This window comes from Thalassophryne amazonica, chromosome 18 (assembly GCF_902500255.1).
Source record: "Thalassophryne amazonica chromosome 18, fThaAma1.1, whole genome shotgun sequence".
NCBI lineage: Eukaryota > Metazoa > Chordata > Actinopteri > Batrachoidiformes > Batrachoididae > Thalassophryne > Thalassophryne amazonica.
The window spans coordinates 45,114,957-45,133,883 of record NC_047120.1 but is presented as its reverse complement, the minus strand read 5'-3'; the positions used below and the strand labels follow the sequence as shown (position 1 = coordinate 45,133,883).

At 38.3% G+C, this 18,927-nt stretch overlaps 1 protein-coding gene across 1 annotated transcript; it reads left to right on the top strand.

The window, feature by feature from the left end:
• The first annotated feature begins 4,454 nt into the window (after positions 1 to 4,454).
• Positions 4,455 to 17,110, top strand: zdhhc6 (zinc finger DHHC-type palmitoyltransferase 6). Its single transcript, XM_034193698.1, is given in 11 exon segments — positions 4,455 to 4,748; positions 5,120 to 5,211; positions 5,678 to 5,837; positions 8,271 to 8,429; positions 9,015 to 9,068; positions 10,016 to 10,079; positions 10,082 to 10,182; positions 10,288 to 10,329; positions 11,348 to 11,493; positions 11,637 to 11,683; positions 16,202 to 17,110. Coding segments are annotated over 11 exon segments (1,233 nt in total). The 5' UTR covers positions 4,455 to 4,481; the 3' UTR covers positions 16,303 to 17,110.
• Positions 17,111 to 18,927: the final 1,817 nt, after the last annotated feature.

The following is an 18,927-nucleotide window of genomic DNA, read 5'->3' as shown; positions in this document are numbered from 1 at the left end:
GTCAGGAACTGAACATGTGTCTGCACCTCTTTTTAAGGCATCCTTTATTTCTATTTTGGACTTTTTCCAAAGTCAAAGATGTCTCATTCAATTCAAATTGCTTTGAGGTAATGAGGTAATAGTCTGTTTGGAGTCTTGAATTAATAGTCTTTGTTTTATTTTGTTTGATGTCTTTGTCGGCTTTGGCGTTTATTTATCTGATTGCTCTTATTAAATACATTTACAGTTACATTTATTTTTTGTTAAAAAAAATTTTGTCTGGGAGCGCTGTGGCTGTGCGGATCATTTGGTTTTTCACTGTGATATGTTTTTGGTCCTGCACGCCTCTTTAGGTCTTTTGGATGTGTGTCTCCATTGCATTACAACGAGGTAATAGTAACCCTGAGCATGAAGAGGGCTATAGCAATCTGACATTTGATCCTAATGATCTTGATTTTCACCCAAATGATTGACATCTGGCTGATCTTGCTATGACAACTCTAGAGTTCAGAAGTGCCAGATTTGGTCCAGATTGGATTGAAAATTAAACTCATTGATCTTAATCGTTGTTTGGTAGAAATCGGCAAAAGTGCCAGGGAGGAGTAGTAGGACAACAAACAGACATGACTGTGAGGCCAATGACTGCAAGCATGAGCTTTCCTGGGCAATTCTACAACCCACCTCCATGTATGTGCCACGTTGAGTGGACTTCTGAGGGGGGGATCATAATTTGACCTTGAACTTTGAAGCCCTTTACGGGCAGTTCTGTGGTAGAAATCAACCAAAGGGCCTGGGAGGCATCTGGAAACAAACAGACTTATAAGACAAAATTTGACCTATGACCCCAGTGACCTTGACCGTTACCTATTCAACCCCCTTAAGGGTAGTTCTGGGTCATCTTACATGCACACTGGAAGTTTGGTGGAAATTGGCCAAAGAACCTTGATTTACTGTCCTTAACTTTGCCTGAAATGCTGTGATCTTTGTAAAATCGTGGAAGACTTGACTTTAACACCTGAGAAGGTGAGTGAGGAGTTCAACTGTCTCAGTTTGCGATTGTCCTGGATCAACAGACTAAATGCCACGTTTTTAATGATTTCCTGGACTTGCTCATCAGAGGGTGTAGACTCTGAGGAGTATCCCTTAAATTTTAGAGGAAACATCAGCTGTAACATTTTGGCTATGCGTCTCATTTCCCTGGACATGATCCACCACTCGGGTGCCTCAATGTTGACTATTCAAGCAACTTGCGAAACCTACGCTTCACAAAGCCTGGTAAACCAGACCCATAATCTCCTTTGCAAAAAAAAAAAAATAACTTTGCAAAAAGGGTCTGGTCCCACACCAAATCATGACAGTTTCCTCTTAGCCAAATTCAGGCCAATTGCAACCGTTTATCTCACATAGGTCAGGTTTTATGCAAGGACTCATTGAGGAGCAGCGACAGGCAACTATGTGGCTCCTGTTGATATGGAGTGATTATTTGAAACTGCTCTCACTTCTCTTTTGAACAATGTGGACAATGTCAAATCTGTAAAAGAAGAATGGCAAACAGCTCTAAATGCCTTCCTTTGTAAGAAAGATGCATTTGCCATTCTACCAACACTAGTCTGATTGTCACTCTGTACATCACATGCTTCGCTGCACATGTGTGCAATAGCATCCAGAGGAAGTTCTGTCTGCGCCCAGTGGTACTGCAACGAAACAAAACATGAATTGAGAGGTACCAAGCTGATACTCAGTTTGAGAATTATGGTCTAGTTGTCTCGTTGGGAGGTTGTCATCCAAGACCCACGGTGGTTCCATACTGTTTGGGAGTAATGCACAACACCAGTGCAGGCTCCCAGACCTAACATGATCCCAATTTTAGCCTCACTTCATCACTTTTAAGTGCTACTTACCATTAAGCACCTGTTGCACTGTTTTACATGACATTTCATTTTTGGCATTGGGGGTGGGGAGTAATTTGTGTATCGCAAATGATGCTCAATCATACTAAGGAGGTCGCGATTCATGTCCACCACTGGAATCACAATGATACAATATAGCTGAATGAATGTAGTTTAAAAGCCAGCCAAAACCCGAAATGTGTCAGTTTATAGGCAATAACGTGCAACTGGCTTTCACCACCTGGTATAAAGCCTTCAACAACATTTTAACACTGCAAAGCAGCTTTATAAAACAACACCGCTTTCACCGCTAATGTTAGCTAGCAGCTAACTCAACGGATCCTAATATTTTTAAACGTCACTTACCACCACTTAGTTTGGGAATTCTACCAATTTTGTTCGTTACTTCCGCTGTAATATTTCCAAAATCCTGTTCATAGGTTTCAAAGTCTGAAGACATTTTGCAGTAAAGGTTGAAACCGCGAAGGTTTTGAGACTCCGTTAGCGTAAGAATGTTAAAAACAAGGCTGGAACGGATTTCCTCCTTCAGTCTCAGTAAAATGTGTTCGGTTACAAACTGTTATTTGCTCATCCCTGAAATAGCTCATTTAATCGAATGGGGGAAAATATAAATAAGGTTATTTCGTTAAATATAAGTACAGAATGATTTTTTTTTTGTCGCTCTTTAAAGCTGTGTTAAATAATCTTTTTGAATAGGAACGAATCAGGCGGATGAGAATTTGTGAAACACCGAGAGAAAGGTTCCTCCCACAACATCTACTGAAAACATGAACGAAAGGAGGAAAAAAAAGGTGGGTAATTTAAAGTAACAGCTGTTTTATTCATTCATAAAAATATATGCGTATACGGCTATGCACTGACCTTTGTTATATGTTCATGAGATACTATTTTGAGTGCATTTAATATCATTTTGTTACATTAACTTAGGCGGTGAGGCTTGTCAAGCAGACGAAGATGCTAACTAGTTAGCTATCTGTGGCTAATCTGCACGCTTTACTATTTATGATGACTTGGTCAAAATTCTGCCAAAATACTGGAATTCCTTATGTCAGGATTAATCGCCTCAGCTAAATTTATTATAATTTTGTGGTTTGAAAAGAAATTGAAGTCTTAAGGCAGTGTGAAATAATTAGCTAGCTAATTATGTCACCATAAGTTACCTGTCTGACATACTCGTGTTGCTGTCAAGTGTGTCTATTGCTAAATAAAATGTATTTTTTTTTAAATAAATTAATAATGTGGTGTATAACATTAAGAAAAAGGGGTTTGAAATCTTGACCAGTCGGATGTCCAACGTAATGAGAGTTGAGCTTTTTTTTCCCCATGGAATATTGTGCTATGAGTTTAATGTAAACTTTTGTCATGGGAAAAAAGACACTGTGGATGTGTTAAAGATGTGTGAACAGTATGTGTGACGTTTTTACTATAGGGTATGTTATTGATATTTTACCCTGATTTTCAAAATATTCTACAAGCTTTAGCTGTGTTTTTTGAAATACTTTTCAGTGTTCATGAATTTCATGTAGTTTAGTTATTCTGAGTTGATGCATTTGGTTCACAATTAAAAGGAAAATCATTCCAGGTCCTACTTCCATGCCATATTCTGTTATTTCAACATTATCATTGACAGTTTAAATGAAAGGTTGAGTCTGGGATCACTTAAATATCCAGACAAAAAGTTGCACTATGCCCAGTTTCTCCAGTCGTAGAAGCCTGTAAGATTTGAGATTATTATTGTTGTCATTCAAAACACTTAAAGAGATGCAGTATGGAAAAAATTACATTGCATAAATCTACCAAAAACAGAGAATAACTCTTTCAGAATTGCCCTGGGTGTCTTGGTGCTTCCCTCACTAGTCTTCTTGCACAATCCCTCAATTTTTGAGAACTAGATACTTTAGATTTAGCATGGAGTGCCATACTGTTGATATTCTGTAATAATTGAAATGTTGCCCTCACACAGATTCACTTGGAAATGTTCAGGTATCTATCCCCTGATTTATTTATTTATTATTAATTTTTTTACTGGCCATGAAAGATATAGTTAACTGTAACCTTATGAATAATTGGTGCCAATAACATTTTATGTCATTTTATGTCTACTTTTTTAATTTCAGTATGTGAAATTAAAATCAATTTTGTTCTTGTTCAGTACTGGGTTGTTGTTTTTTTTTTTTCTTGTTTTATTCAATATTTTATTATAGTGAATTCTTTAACTTACATTTATTTCTTTACAGCCTTTAAATTCTCTACTTAAAATACTAGTAGTATCAATAATTCTAGCCAGGACTGTAATTGGGGTTTTGACTCTGTCTCTCTTAGATGGGGAATTTGAGTCTGCTGCAAGGATAGTGTGATCCCAAGATTGGCAAGGGACGATGCTGCTGATTACAAGAAATAATGGGACAACTCGAGCCCAGCTGACTGAAGACCTGGCTAATTCTTGGGTAGCCAGGAAACAAGAAAAAATATGTACATTGTCTACACTGTTTACTCTTCCAGATAGCAGTGAGAAAAATTAACACCCTGAAGCTGAGTCACTACATTTCAGGATCTTGACAGGAAAAACTTAGTACTGACTTTTGGGGGAAAATGAACTTCCTGTCATCTTTGGTGACATTTGAGAACCTCCGTGAGGTTCGGCGATTGTTCCACTGGGGTCCAATCATAGCACTGTCTGTCATTGCTATATGCTCCACGATGGCAATTCTGGACTCCATCATCTGGTATTGGCCGTTAGACACTAAAGGAGGCAGCATCAACTTCATCATGCTCATCAACTGGACTGTTCTTATCCTGTACAACTACTTCAATGCGATGTTTGTTGGGCCTGGATACATCCCTCTTGGCTGGAAACCAGTAAGGACCTCAATGAGGCTACAGAATTTTCTAAAATGTATCAATTTTCATTTACATTGCATGAAACAAAGGCAAAGCCCGCAGCTGCACCCCACCCACCCAGAGTTTCCAGTTTTTCCACAAACTATGTGAACCATCTGGCTTTTGCACATTGTTATTTTTATGACATTAAAAAAATCAGGCTTCATTATGTAAAACTTTCTGCAGTTACGCTGCCTGTTTTTGGGTTTGTTTTTAATTGATTTGATGTCATAAAAGAAATGTGGAAAACCCCAATGATCCACATACTTTATAGCACCACTGTAATAATAAGATACTAGTAGAAACAATTTACTCCAGATTTTGTCATGTCTTTGTTCATTCTTTAACAGGATAAACTCCAGGACATCCAGTACCTACAGTTCTGTAGAGTATGCCAAGGACATAAGGCTCCCAGATCCCACCATTGTCGAAAGTGTAACAGGTAACTACCTATATTTACTGATAATGATAGATTGTTTCAACAAAAGCATTTGACTAGTGTGTTGATTTAATGTGAGTGTGAACATTCTTGAGATCATTCTTTTTATACCACCTTAGATTTTGCTAATGCCCAACAAAGTTGAAATAAAATGTTTAACACCCAGTGGTTTAAGCATTGAAACTTAGCAGAAAACCTGTCACATCTGCTGTCTAAATAGCAGTGGACTAGGTTCCATCGTACCCTTGCTCTTAAAGATGACAGGTCACAGGTTAATTAGTTAATTGCATGTTATGCCAAAAAATACACCCATGACTGACTAAATACAATCCTTGTCAATGGCAAAGTTGGATATGTCCCAAATTCACGTGCACTGTGCGCTTTAGATCATGTGCCATAAATTAAGGTAGGTCCCCTTGTCTTTACAAAGAATCTGTTAATCCCTTCAAACCCTCTTCCTCTGTCTCAGGTGTGTGATGAAGATGGACCATCACTGCCCTTGGATCAACAACTGCTGTGGCCACCAGAACCATGCCTACTTCACAAGCTTCCTGCTGCTGGCTCCAATGGGCTGCTTGCACGCTGCCATCATTTTCATTATGACCATGTACACTCAGCTCTATGAGAGGGTTTGTAATTTCCTTAACCCATTTCTTACAGAGCAAAAGAAGCATTATTCAATGTGTTTTCAGACTGACTTCACTGTCTGAAACATGTACTAAGTAGCCACTTCCTTCGATACACCTTGCTAGTACCAGGTTGGCCCTCCTTTTGCCTCAAGATTCAGCAAGGTGTTGGAATACCGCTTAGAGATTTTGGTCCATATTGAAAGTTGGCATCACGCAGTTGCCATACTATTACCCAGCCATCACCTGCATTAATTTTTGATACAATGGAGAATGGATTTGTGTTTTCTTACAGTATTGTTTGCACCTACAGTAGTGTTCAGAATAATAGTAGTGCTATGTGACTAAAACCATTAATCCAGGTTTGAGTATATTTCTTATTATTACACGGGAAACAAGGTACCAGTAGATTCAGTAGATTCTCACAAATCCAACAAGACCAAGCATTCATGATATGCACACTCTTAAGGCTATGAAATTGGGCTATTAGTAAAAAAAAAAAAGAAGTAGAAAAGGGGGTGTTCACAATAATAGTAGCATCTGCTGTTGACGCTACAAACTCAAAACTTATGTTCAAACTGCTTTTTTAGCAATCCTGTGAATCACTAAACTAGTATTTAGTTGTATAACCACAGTTTTTCATAATTTCTTCACATCTACAAGGCATTAATTTTGTTGGTCTGGAACCAAGATTTTGCTTGTTTACTAGTGTGCTTTGGGTCATTGTCTTCTTGAAACACCCATTTCAAGGGCATGTCCTCGTCAGCATAAGGCAACATGACCTCTTCAAGTATTTTGACATATCCAAACTGATCCATGATACCTGGTATGCGATATATAGGCCCAACACCATAGTAGGAGAAACATGCCCATATCATGATGCTTGCACCACCATGCTTCACTGTCTTTACTGTGAACTGTGGCTTGAATTCAGAGTTTAGGGGTCGTCTCACAAACTGTCTGCGACCCTTGGACCCAAAAAGAACAGTTTTACTCTCATCAGTCCACAAAATATTCCTCCATTTCGTTTTAGGCCAGTTGATGTGTTCTTTGGCAAATTGTAACCTCTTCTGCACTGCCCGTCTTTTATTTAACAGAGGGACTTTGCGGAGGATTCTTGCAAATAAATTAGCTTCACACAGGTGTCTTCTAACTGTCACAGCACTTACAGGTAACTCCAAACTGTCTTTGATCATCCTGGAGCTGATCAGTGGGTGAGCCTTTGCCATTCTGGTTATTCATCTATCCATTTTGATGGTTGTTTTCGTTTTCTTCCACGCGTCTCTGTTTTTTTTTTTTTTTTTTGTCCATTTAAAGCATTGGAGATCATTGTAGATGAATGTTTTGCACCTGCGTATAGGTTTTCCCCTCTCCTATCAACATTTTAATCAAACTACACTGTTCTTCTGAACAATGTCTTGAATGTCCCATTTGCTCAGGCTTTCAAAGAGAAAGGCATGTTCAACAGGTGCTGGTCATCCTTACATAGGGGACACCTGATTCACACCTGCTTGTTCCACAAAATTGACGAACTCACTGACTGAATGCCACACTACTATTATTGTGAACACCCCCTTTTCTACTTTTTTTTACTAATAAGGCTACGAAATTGGGCTAAGAGTGTGTATATCATGAATGCTTGGTCTTGTTGGATTTGTGAGAATCTACTGAATCTACTGGTTTCTTGTTTCCCATGTAACAATAAGAAATATACTCAAAACCTGGATTAATCTTTTTAGTCACATAGCACTACTATTATTCTGAACACTGCTGTACATCTTACCCAAATATCTGAATGCAGAAATTGAAGGTCAGCAGACCCAGCAATGTTCCCAGTCTTTTGATGGTCTAATTTTGGTGAGCTGATGCCCACTGTTGCCTGGGTTTTCTATTCTTACCAGACAGGAAACAGCAACTGGTGCAGACACCTGCTACTGTAGCCCATCTGCTTCAAGGATTGACATGTTGTGCAATGAGAGATTGTACTTTGGTCGTAATGAGTGGTGTTTGTTACTGCTGCCTTTCTGTCTCCTTGAACCAGTCTGGCCATTTTTCTGTAGTGTCTGCCTTCATTAAGACATTTTCGCCCAGAGAACCACTGTTCATTGGATGTTTCTGCTTCTTCAGACCATTCTCTGTAGACTCTAGATATGTTGTAATAAATTGAGAATTTGTACAATATGCAAACCAGCGTGTCTGGCACCAACAACCATGCCACGTTAAAAGTCACTTAAATCACCTTTCCTCCCCATTTTGATCCTTCCTTTGAACTTCAGCAGATTCTCTTGAACATGTCTACATGCCTAATTGCATTGAGTTTCAGCGACACGATTCGCCGATTAGACAATTGCTTTAATGAGCAGTTGACCAAGTGTATCTAAATATACATCGCTACACACTTCGAGCTTTGTATTATTATTATTTTTTTATTTACAGATCTCATTTGGGTGGAGCACTGTCAAAATCAACATGAGCGCTGTGCGCAGTTTCCAACCTCTCATGCCCTTTAGCGTGCCTGCCTTTGCTGCCACACTATTTGCTTTAGGCTTGGCACTGGGCACCACGATTGCTGTCGGCATGCTGTTTTGCATACAGGTAAGGTTTCCATTAAGAGAGCATTGTGTCATTTGCAAAATGTGTTGGCTGAGAGATCTGATGTTTAACAGGAACATTTCCTTATGAATTTGCCAAGTCATGAAAGCGGCAGGTATACATTTCACAAGATCTATGTGCTTTGTATCTTGTAAACCTCACATATATCTGGAAATTTTATAAGTGAACTGTGCATTTATTTATTTTTAAGTACAAAACAGATATTGGGAACATCCAGACTGAAAGTTCTGTTGATCAATGCGCCAACATGACAACAAATAAATATAATATTTGGAGGAGCTGTTGAAGATTTATTTACATGAGTAATGGTTGTTTAAAAAAATATATAAATGCCGACTGTATATTTTTAGCTGAGATCAGTTGACACTCAAATTGCAAATTTTTCATTATTAGATTCTTCAAACATAACTGTCATATTATCATTACATGTAGCCTATATAAGATACAACAAGGTTTAGATTTTTTTTTTTTTTTTTTAAATGTAGAATATTTTGATATTTCCTTCTTGTAATAAATAAAGTTTCATTTTGTATTTGAACATTTTTTTAACAAGTGCGTCCTTTTCAGATGAAAGTCATCCTTCGAAATAAGACCTCGATTGAGGCCTGGATCGAGGAAAAGGTCAGCATGTGCATCTTTATTTTTTTTTTTTCCCCAAGGCTTCCTAAAATATTGAAACTAGATGATCTTTTCGAAGTAACATGCCCAAATCCCATTTTTTTTTATTTAAAATGTTGCCTCTCTTCCATTCATCAATTTTCCACAGCGTACTTGACAAGCAAAGTAATGCTGCATTCCATGTACCTTGGAAGTCTGCACTCAAGTTCCATCATTTTCAACCTCTGCATGTTTGATACGCAAAATGGGGAAAAAACATGGCTGCCTCTACGATTTGTCACTTTCAGACAAACATCAAACGCTCATAAACAGATGTGTTTAACTTAACTGAAGAAACAGAAGAGCAAAGAATTTCATGGAGAGATGTGATTGCTTTGTCCAGAGTGTGCTGCACAACCTTTACTGACATTGTGGGGAGTGATGTCATATGCGGATGTCAAAGGTCATAAGACTTTCCCGATTTAATGAGGAGGAATTTCTGTGGTGGTGTTTCTTTGACAGACACACACACACTCCAGTCAAACGCCAGAAATTCCAAGATCATAAGATTCCGTTGAAGGCTGCTATAAAATAGGCAGCCTGAATGTCTTTCTCCCAGCCATAGCTTTTGTTTTCTCCTGGGGGCTGCTGGGTGCTTTCAAGCCGGATGAGATGTGCTGTATCCTCTGTCCCATCCGGGGTCTACCCTAAATCCTACTCCCAACTGGACCTGCTTGGAAATGCATCCAAGGAGATTCTCAGACTAATTCAAACTGGCTTGTTTCAATGCAAGGGAGCAGCTGATGTACTTGGAGATCCTCCAGATAATCGAAGCTCTTCACCCTGTCTCTAATACCATTTTCAGACAGCCAATCTGCAAAGATCCTGTGTATGTGTTTGCTGATAATCAAACTAAAAAGGGTGTTTAAAGCTGACTACCACACACTGACATTTTATTTCTGTTTCACCAGGCCAAAGACCGAATTCAGCACTACCAAACAGGAGAGGAGTTCATCTTCCCTTATGATCTTGGCAAGCGTGGACGAACTTCAAGCAAGTTTTCACCTGGTCGGGGACACCCAAGGGTGATGGCATTGAATGGGCAGTCCATCCAAAGTGTCACCAGCACACCTTAACTGTAAGCTGTGTAATGCATACACATCTGTTATCATTTTTTTTTTTTTTTGGCAATAAGAATGATGCATTGAGCAGCAACGCATTTTGTTTTTCTTTCTTTAAACAGATTGAGCAGCTGAAGCAGAAAGCTGACAAACGAGTTAGAAGTGTAAGTACCACTACAATTGTTGTAGCAAATGAGTGGTGTTGATTGTCACTTTGGTACTCATGAGGTGGATTGACCTCAAACGTGAAAACCTTCAATAATCCATTCTGGGCATCAGAGGGCTGATACAGGTGCTGTGCACTCTACACACCATGCTATGAATGTACAAGTTAATCTACATCTGTATGATGTTTTTTGACTATGTATGACTTTATTTACACTGGCTTCCTGTCTCTGTAGAGCAGAAATTTAAGGTCTTGCTGCTACCTATAAATTGTTCATGGGACTGGGGTCTTCTTACCTGGCCGATTTGGTAAACCCTACATACTGGCCTGGGTTTTGCGATCACAGGATGCGGGACTACTGTGTGTACCTAGGGTGAAGAAGAAGTCAGTGGGTCAAGAGCCTTCCTTATCGTGCATCCGCTGTATGAAACAGTCTCCCCTGCGACTGTGAGGCAGTCGATTTCGTGAACATTTTTAAGTCAAGAATAAAAAGGTATTTTTGCCTCCTTTCTTATGAATATCTTTTATTTTTTTAATCTTTTATTCTTTTACTTGTCTTTTAATTGCGTATTTGCATCTATTAATTTACTCATTTAATTTTGATTTTGAACTGTTTTGTATGAGGTGCCTTGAGACAACTTTTGTTGTGATTTGGCATGTTATAAATTGAAAAATTGAAATTCATTATGATGTCATTCATACCAGTCACTCACATATTTTGCTTTAGAACAATGGTCCTCAAGTATCACCTTACCTCCACATTTTCCATCTCTCCCTGCTCTACCACAAACTGATTAACTCATTCAGGTCTCTGTTAGTACTTGCTTGGCTGTAAGAAGTGAAAAAGTGAAGGGGAACATCGTTGTGATTGACGACAGCATAATGCAATCTGCCACCTCACCACTAGTTGACACTAAGTCCTACAAGCTGTAGCTTTAAAGACAACATGACTTTAATGTTTTGGTTGTGTTCAGAGCAGCAGAGTAACCATGTGTCTTGTTTGCCTTTCCCAGCAGGTCCAGTACCAGGCAGTGGAAGACTATAACGGAGCTTGCTGCCCTCTTAGCAAGGGTCTCCAAACATTTTTCAGAACCCCCTGTACTGAAGAGCCAAGGATCCCCCTCAGCAAAGGAGACACTATCCTGGCTACACGTGGCACCAAGTGAGTTCCTCCACAGTGATCATGAGCACTGGCGTATGTTTTCGAACACAGATGGTTGGTCTGTTGCCTAAGGTGTGACTGCATAAATAATAGATGAAACATTTTCACCTGTATAAATTATCACATGTTTTTCCTCCATTTAGATGGTGGATGTATGGAGACAAACTTTTGAGTGAGGAGCAAATGAGAGGTAAAAAAAAAAAATAATAATAATAAGTGACACAATTACAGATGCTTTTATTATTTTATGAATACATTTTGTTCCCCTCTGTCTGTCTTGATGTTGCCGCTCTGTCTTTTGAAAAGACAATGAAAAAATCAAGCCATATTTTCAGCATCTTTGGATGAATTAGGACACTTCGGAAACTCAAGCTCATTATGCTCATTTAGAACTAATAGTTGGAAGGTCAAAAAGTCATTGACCTTATAAATGCGGAGACAGAAGGTATATTGGTGTGCAGTGGGGACTTCAATGTAGTACTGAACTACAGGCTGGACAAAACAAGTACTAAGGAGGGCAAACGACAGATTAATAAGTACATGAATACGTTGTTGTCAGAAATGGACCTACTTGATGTATGGTGAGAATTCCACCCATTTGATCGGGACTACACCCACTACTCAGCCCCACATGATGTGTACTCCAGAATTGATTATTTTTTAATGGCCAAGAGAGATGTTCACAGAGTGAGGGAGTGCAGGATAGGAGTAGCTGACATCTCAGACCACAATGCAGTCTTCCTAAAAATTACCATGAATAATAAGAGAAAGGAAACAATATGGAGGCTCAATGAAGGTATATTGAACAACAAGGGGCTAGTCGGGGAACTAAAAGAAGAAATTATTAGATATAAGAAGGAAAATGATAATGGGATGGTAGACTCAACCATTTTATGGGACGCCCTGAAACCAGTAATTAGAGGGAGGCTGATATCATATACAGCATATGTAAAAAGAACCAGAATGGAAACATATCAAGAACAAATTGGAAAATTAAAAGAGTTGGAAAAACAACACAAGCAAACACAAGATTCAGAAATAATTAATCGGATGAAAGAAATTAAGGGGAAAATAGATGATATTTTGTTGGAAGAGGTAGAGAAGAAAGCAAGGTTCACTAAACAGACTTACTAAGGCCACTAAATCCATAGCCAGACGCCTAAGGAAACAACAAGAATTGGCCAATATATATAAAATAAGGGACCCGGTAACTAATACAATTTTTTACGAACAAGAAAAAATAGAAAAAATATTTGAGGATTATTATCGTCAATTATATTCAGAACCAACCCTCGTAGAAGAAAAGCATATGGAGGAGTTTCTTAGAAATCTGGACTTACCAGCAATAGGTACAAAGCAGAATGCCATATTGACCTCTGAGATCACAGCAGAAGAGATTAAAAAAGCAATCAGCCGTACAAAATCAGGTAAATCACCAGGATCTGATGGACTGGGGGCTTCCTTCTATAAAATATTTAAGGAAGAGCTAATCCCACTACTACAGGACTCTATCAATTACAGTCTTACACAGGCAAAATCCCTCCCTCATGGAAAGAGGCCATTATCTCCATAATCTTGAAGGAAGGTAAAGATAAGGAGCATTGCCACAACTACAGGCCTATATCACTTTTAAATGTTGACTACAAACTCTACACCTCAATTATCGCAAAAAGATTGGAAACATTTCTCCCAGACCTAATTGACGAAGACCAAACTGGCTTCATTAAAGAAAGACAAGCACAGGACAATATCAGAAAAACGCTACATGTCATAGAAAATATACAAACGAACCAAGAAAGTGCAATTCTAGTAAGCATTGACGCTGAAAAGGCCTTTGATAGTGTGAATTGACTATTTCTTTATAAAATATTGAGGAAATTTGGGTTCATTGAAAAATCTGTGGATTGCATTAGAGCAATATATCAAGAACCCACAGCAAGGATTAAAGTAAATAGCAGTTTGGCAAAACGATTCAATTTGGAGAGAGGGACAAGACAGGGCTGTGGCCTCTCCCCAGGCCTCTTTGCATTGTTTATTGAGCCTTTGGCCCAGCTGATCAGGCAGGAGGAAGAAATTAAAGGGGTAAAAATAAGAGATGAGGAACATAAGATAGGGCTATTTGCGGATGATATACTCATATTTTTAAAACAACCCAATGAAAGCTTCCCAAAAATAATAAAGCTATTAGAAAGCTATGGGAAATACTCAGGATACAAGATAAACGTCACAAAAACACAGATCTTGTAATTTAATTACAATCCATCCCAAGAAATAAAGGGCCCTTATAAGCTCAAGTGGAATGCCAAATAAATAAAATATCTGGGTGTAAATATCACAAAAGGGCTGGATAAATTGTATGAGGCAAATTATACCAAAATAAATCAAGAAATTAAGAGGGACCTGGGGAGATGGTCTGCTAATGCCCTGGACTTCACTTCAAGAATAGAAACAATAAAGATAAATATTCTCCCAAGACTTCTATACATGTTCCAGTCCCTGCCAGTAGCAATCCCACAGAAGCAGTTTGTGGAATGGGATAAGTGGATTTCAAGGTTCATATGGGGTGGAAAGAAAGCTAGGATTAGGTATAAAACTCTGCAGCTCCCTAAAGACAAAGGAGGATTGGCTTTGCCAAGTATTCAGGAATATTTTTACGCTGCACAAATCAAACCCTTGATATACTGGTGTAATGATAAATATTGGGCAAAATGGAAAAGTATAGAAATGGCCATGACACATACTGGGGTACGAAATCTAATTGCAGATAGAGGATTATTAAGAAAACTGCGTAACCAACTGGACGCAGTAACCATAAACACAATTGAAATATGGAACACTGTCTGTGAAAGGTACAAGTTGGAGAAAGAAAAACAGATTTTGAGCTGGTTTGCATTCGATGATAGATTTATCCCAGGGATATATGATGAAGGGTTTAAACAATGGTCACAAAAAGGAATTACAGCGTTATGCACAATGATGGATCAGGACAGACTACAGAGTTTTGAAAAGCTACGGGATAGATTCAGACTAGAACAAAATGACCAATATCGATACCTGCAAATAAGGGATTACTATGAGAAAGAGATAAAAGTGGCCACTAACAATGAAATTATTGAGGTATTCCGGAAAGCATACAAAGGAGAAAAATGTAGAGTAATCTCAGCTTTATATAGAAACTTGATGTTGTGCAACAAATCCTCCTCTCTGTATATTAAGGACAAGTGGGAAAAGGAACTGAACGAAGAAATAACTGAGGAGGAATGGCAGAGTATCTGTAAAACACACATCCACTAGCTCCAGGATCTGGAGGGAATTCAATTGGAAGAATATGGTTAGGTTCTTCATAACTCCAAAGCTCAGAAACGTAATGGTATCTACACAGCAACAGTGCTGGAGAGCATGTGGGCATATAGATGCAGACCATACCCACATATTTTGGGCCTGCCAAAAGATAAAAGGGTATTGGGATAAAATATGGCAATGCCTACAAAAGGTAATAGGTTACAAAATACCAAAAACATTCAAGATGTTCTACTTAGGGAATTTAACACAAAACATAATTTAAAAAAAGGATGAATATCTTGTAAAGGTATTGCTGTCGACAAGCAAAAAAACAATTACAAGACTATGGTACAAACCAGAGCCACCGACCGAGGAGCAGTGGCGGTGCACTGTGGAAGAAATTTTTATAATGGAGAAATTTACACACAAACTGAGATTGCAAGAACAACAATTCGAGATTAAATGGAGGAAATGGACTGATTATAGAAGACAAGAAGAGGACACCACCACTATAAATCGACAAAAAGAACATGGATGAGTAACTGTTTGCTAAGATATCTAGACTCTTTGAGGCGCCCCCTGCCCGAGTAACTGTGTACCAGTTTCTTTGTTCGTTACTACTTCTTTCTGTCAATAAAAAATAAGTAAAAAACAAAAAAAGTCATTGAAAACATGAACAATACATTTTTTAGTTCCCTCATGTTTGAAGGTATAGTCCCTTTTAGATTTTTTTTTTTAACCAGTCAAGTCATAAAAAGCATTTTGTTGTGCATCACTGTAATGTTGTTTTAGTATTCAGCTAAAGGTTCTAAAATGTTATATCGCCAATATGATCAAAATTCACTTTGTCTGAACACATTTTAGGATTTTGACCCTTGTAAGTTAAAATACAGTGACAAGATGCCAAGACACAGTTTCTGTGGCAACATCTTAGATCACATGGGGGGGGGGGGGTCTTATTTAGCTGAAGAAACACAGTGAACCTTGAATTGCGGGAGCAACATAAAATTGAGGCATAAACAAATCAACACTTGGTAAGCCTAGGCAGCCAGAACTCAGACTAAAAATTAAAGAAATTTCAAGCAAAGATTTTGCAAGATATCTGCTGGAAAGGTAAAGCTGGGTACACATTACACAACTTTCACAGTTGTTACTGATTTTGAACTTGGAGTACACACTAACCACCTGGTTTTAGCAGGGGTTTTTTTGTGACGACTGAAATAGTGGGGCTCACGCATCATAGGTGCCAATTTCCCACGGTTTCCTATATTATATGATTATCAGGTAGCATCCCGAAGGCCGAGGGGTATTTGGTGCTCTCTTTTTTCTTTTTTTCATTAAAGTTGCTGGTGTAGTTGTCAATTACATTTTTTTTTATTCCTGATCACTACTCAATGTATGACATTGTCCTACTTTGTGCTGTCAGCAGGAGATCGTGTGAGGGGATGGTTCCCAAGACGATGCGTGGAGAAGTGCCATTATGACACAGCTGCCAGTGATTCCACCAGCGATAAGAAAGCAAATTAATATAATTCAGCAGGCTTTATGTATAGCAGAGGAGTTACACACAAAAAAGGACCAATAATATCAGTTTGTGTCCATACATGTAGAGACATAAATCTGGTTGTCAGGGAAATGTCAGGCTTTCTGTCACAAACATTTCTACTATGATCATTGATGTCATACATTTCAATACAAATTTGAAGTTATCTTAATTCTCTAAATCTTGTCAGCGATATTGCTTCGCACAAACAATGCCCTGATGTAGATTACAGTGTTCTCACCTTTTTGTTTTTCTTACAAGAACCAGTCCCATGGGCTTAGTTTGACTCCTCTAACCACATGTGCAACCCAGCAGATGTCTTAATTTCTGAGAATTGCCCTAAAGGCTTTAATGTGACTTCATTGTGATATGACTTTTTACTTGAATCTATTGTTTTTACTTGTGTTGATGTCTGTTTTGCTAATTATGCAATGCTCTGCCCAGCTAACCTGAGGGCTTCATCATGCAACTCTTTTTACAGTATAAAAATAACACTTGATTTGTTTGGGTTTTTTTTTTATTATTATTATTATTTTTTGTAAAAATAAATTGTTGGCTTCAAAGTACAAACTGAAAATTAAACAACAACAAAAAAATCTTCCACATGAGTTCTAATGTGCTTCAGTCTTGTGGTTTCACTGAATCTCTGTGTTAATGCGTTAAGTGCCTTTGTCTTAAAGTACAACTGTAATCCAGCATTTGTTTATCTGTGTCAAACTGTTTATTAAATGCTACCAAATATATTTTGCCCTTAACTAATTGGAATGCTCTTGATACATTGGCTTGGATTGATTGGTCTCAAGTTATTTTGTACTTTGATTCTTCAAATGTCAGAATCTGACCACTCGTGTTAAAGTCGTTTTGGTTTGTCATTACTTATTACTTATTTTGTGGGGGTATAGGGTTAACGCCTTACTGTATAAATTCATTACTGATCAGTTTGAGAGCAGCACTGCTTATCTTTCACTCATATTTTATATTTCCATTCTCTAGTGTAGACTCACACTTCTTGAACTATATGTTCTCTTGCTTCTGAAAAATAAGTGTAGTTCTTGATTATAGTTTTACCTAAAACAATGCTAATTAAATGCAGACACATTTTTAGTTTGCACTTGCATATTTTAATGGTGTTCCCCAGGCTTGGTATTGGGCCCAGTATTGTTTGTTATTGACATCAACATTCTCCCAGGTGTGGTATGTGTCTTGGAAATGTATCCATTTGCAGATGATGCTAAGGTTTTGATTGATTGAATTTATTTTGTACAACACATTTTGTTGTGGTCCATATATTAACCCCCCCCCCCCACACACACACACACACAAACATACAGTCAACAATAACAGAATACAAGATAAATGAACTATTATAACAATGTTTAAAAAAATAAAAGAAGTTAGTACAAGCACACAGTTAAAAGATGCGCTAAAATTTGGTGTATACCACAAAAAAGTATACAACTGTGAATACTTCCTAGGCAGGTGTGGTGGCCAACTGGTTAAGTGAGTTTCTTTTCAGTGCAGATGGTTGCTGGTTCAAACCTCACCCCTGCCCATTCTCTAATATGGAGTTGTGTCAGGGAGGGCATCTGCTGCAAGACTTGTGTCAAATCAACATGTAGACCTACTTTGGCTCTGTTTTGGCAGCCCTGAAGGAAAAAAAAGGAAGATGCCAAAGGGACTTGCTCGGTGATAAAAGAGTAAAGATCCTTTTCCAGAAGTCAGTCTAGTAAAAATTTTCTAACCTGACATTTAAAACAGGCCTTATCTGATTGAGATTTGATATGCCCTGTCAAACTAATCCACAACCTGGCACCAGTAAACGAACAGGAGGACTGACCAAAAGATTTAACAAAAGGGACGACAAGGCGAAGGAGACCTGAGCGGGTTTTCTGTTGAGATGGATTTAATACAAATGAAGTTAAATATTGGGGCGCATTATTGTGAATTATGCTATGCATATGACTAAGTTGCAGCTGTTTAACTGGGAGACAGGTAGCATCCTAACCTGTCCAAATTCTTCATAACCTAAGTGAGTCTGAGGAGGGACATTTAAAGGAAACCTTTCAATTTTGCTCTGAGTTGTCTGCAGAGGGGTTTAATTTGTTTTGGCAAGGCCAGAATACAAAGCAGCACAGGCATCACTGAAATGGTACTGAAAGCCGAGACTAATTGTTTTTTCACCTCCAAACTAAAATGTCTACAATGGCTATACAAGAACTTCAGTCTGGCAATGGGTTTACTTATAATGGTGTTTACTGTTTGGCTCCCAGATGAGATTGGTCATGATACGCCAAGATACTTTACAGCTTTTGCTAGGAAGGATTTGAGCGTTGCACGTGAGAGTTACAAATGTTGATTCTTTTTTTTTAAGGAAAACTCTGGATTCTGTCTTCCCTCGGTGCAGAGGAAGCTTGTTAGCAATAAGCCAATATACAGACTGATGTTCAGATGACAGCTATTGGATGTCAACAGTACCTTTGCCAGCTACTATTGGGGAGAATCATCAGCAAACAACAGCAATTTACAATCAACTGCAGAAGACTGCCATTCTGTCGACGAAAATGAACTGTTCTGAGACTGAAAACATGGTGCAGCACTGACTGGAACCA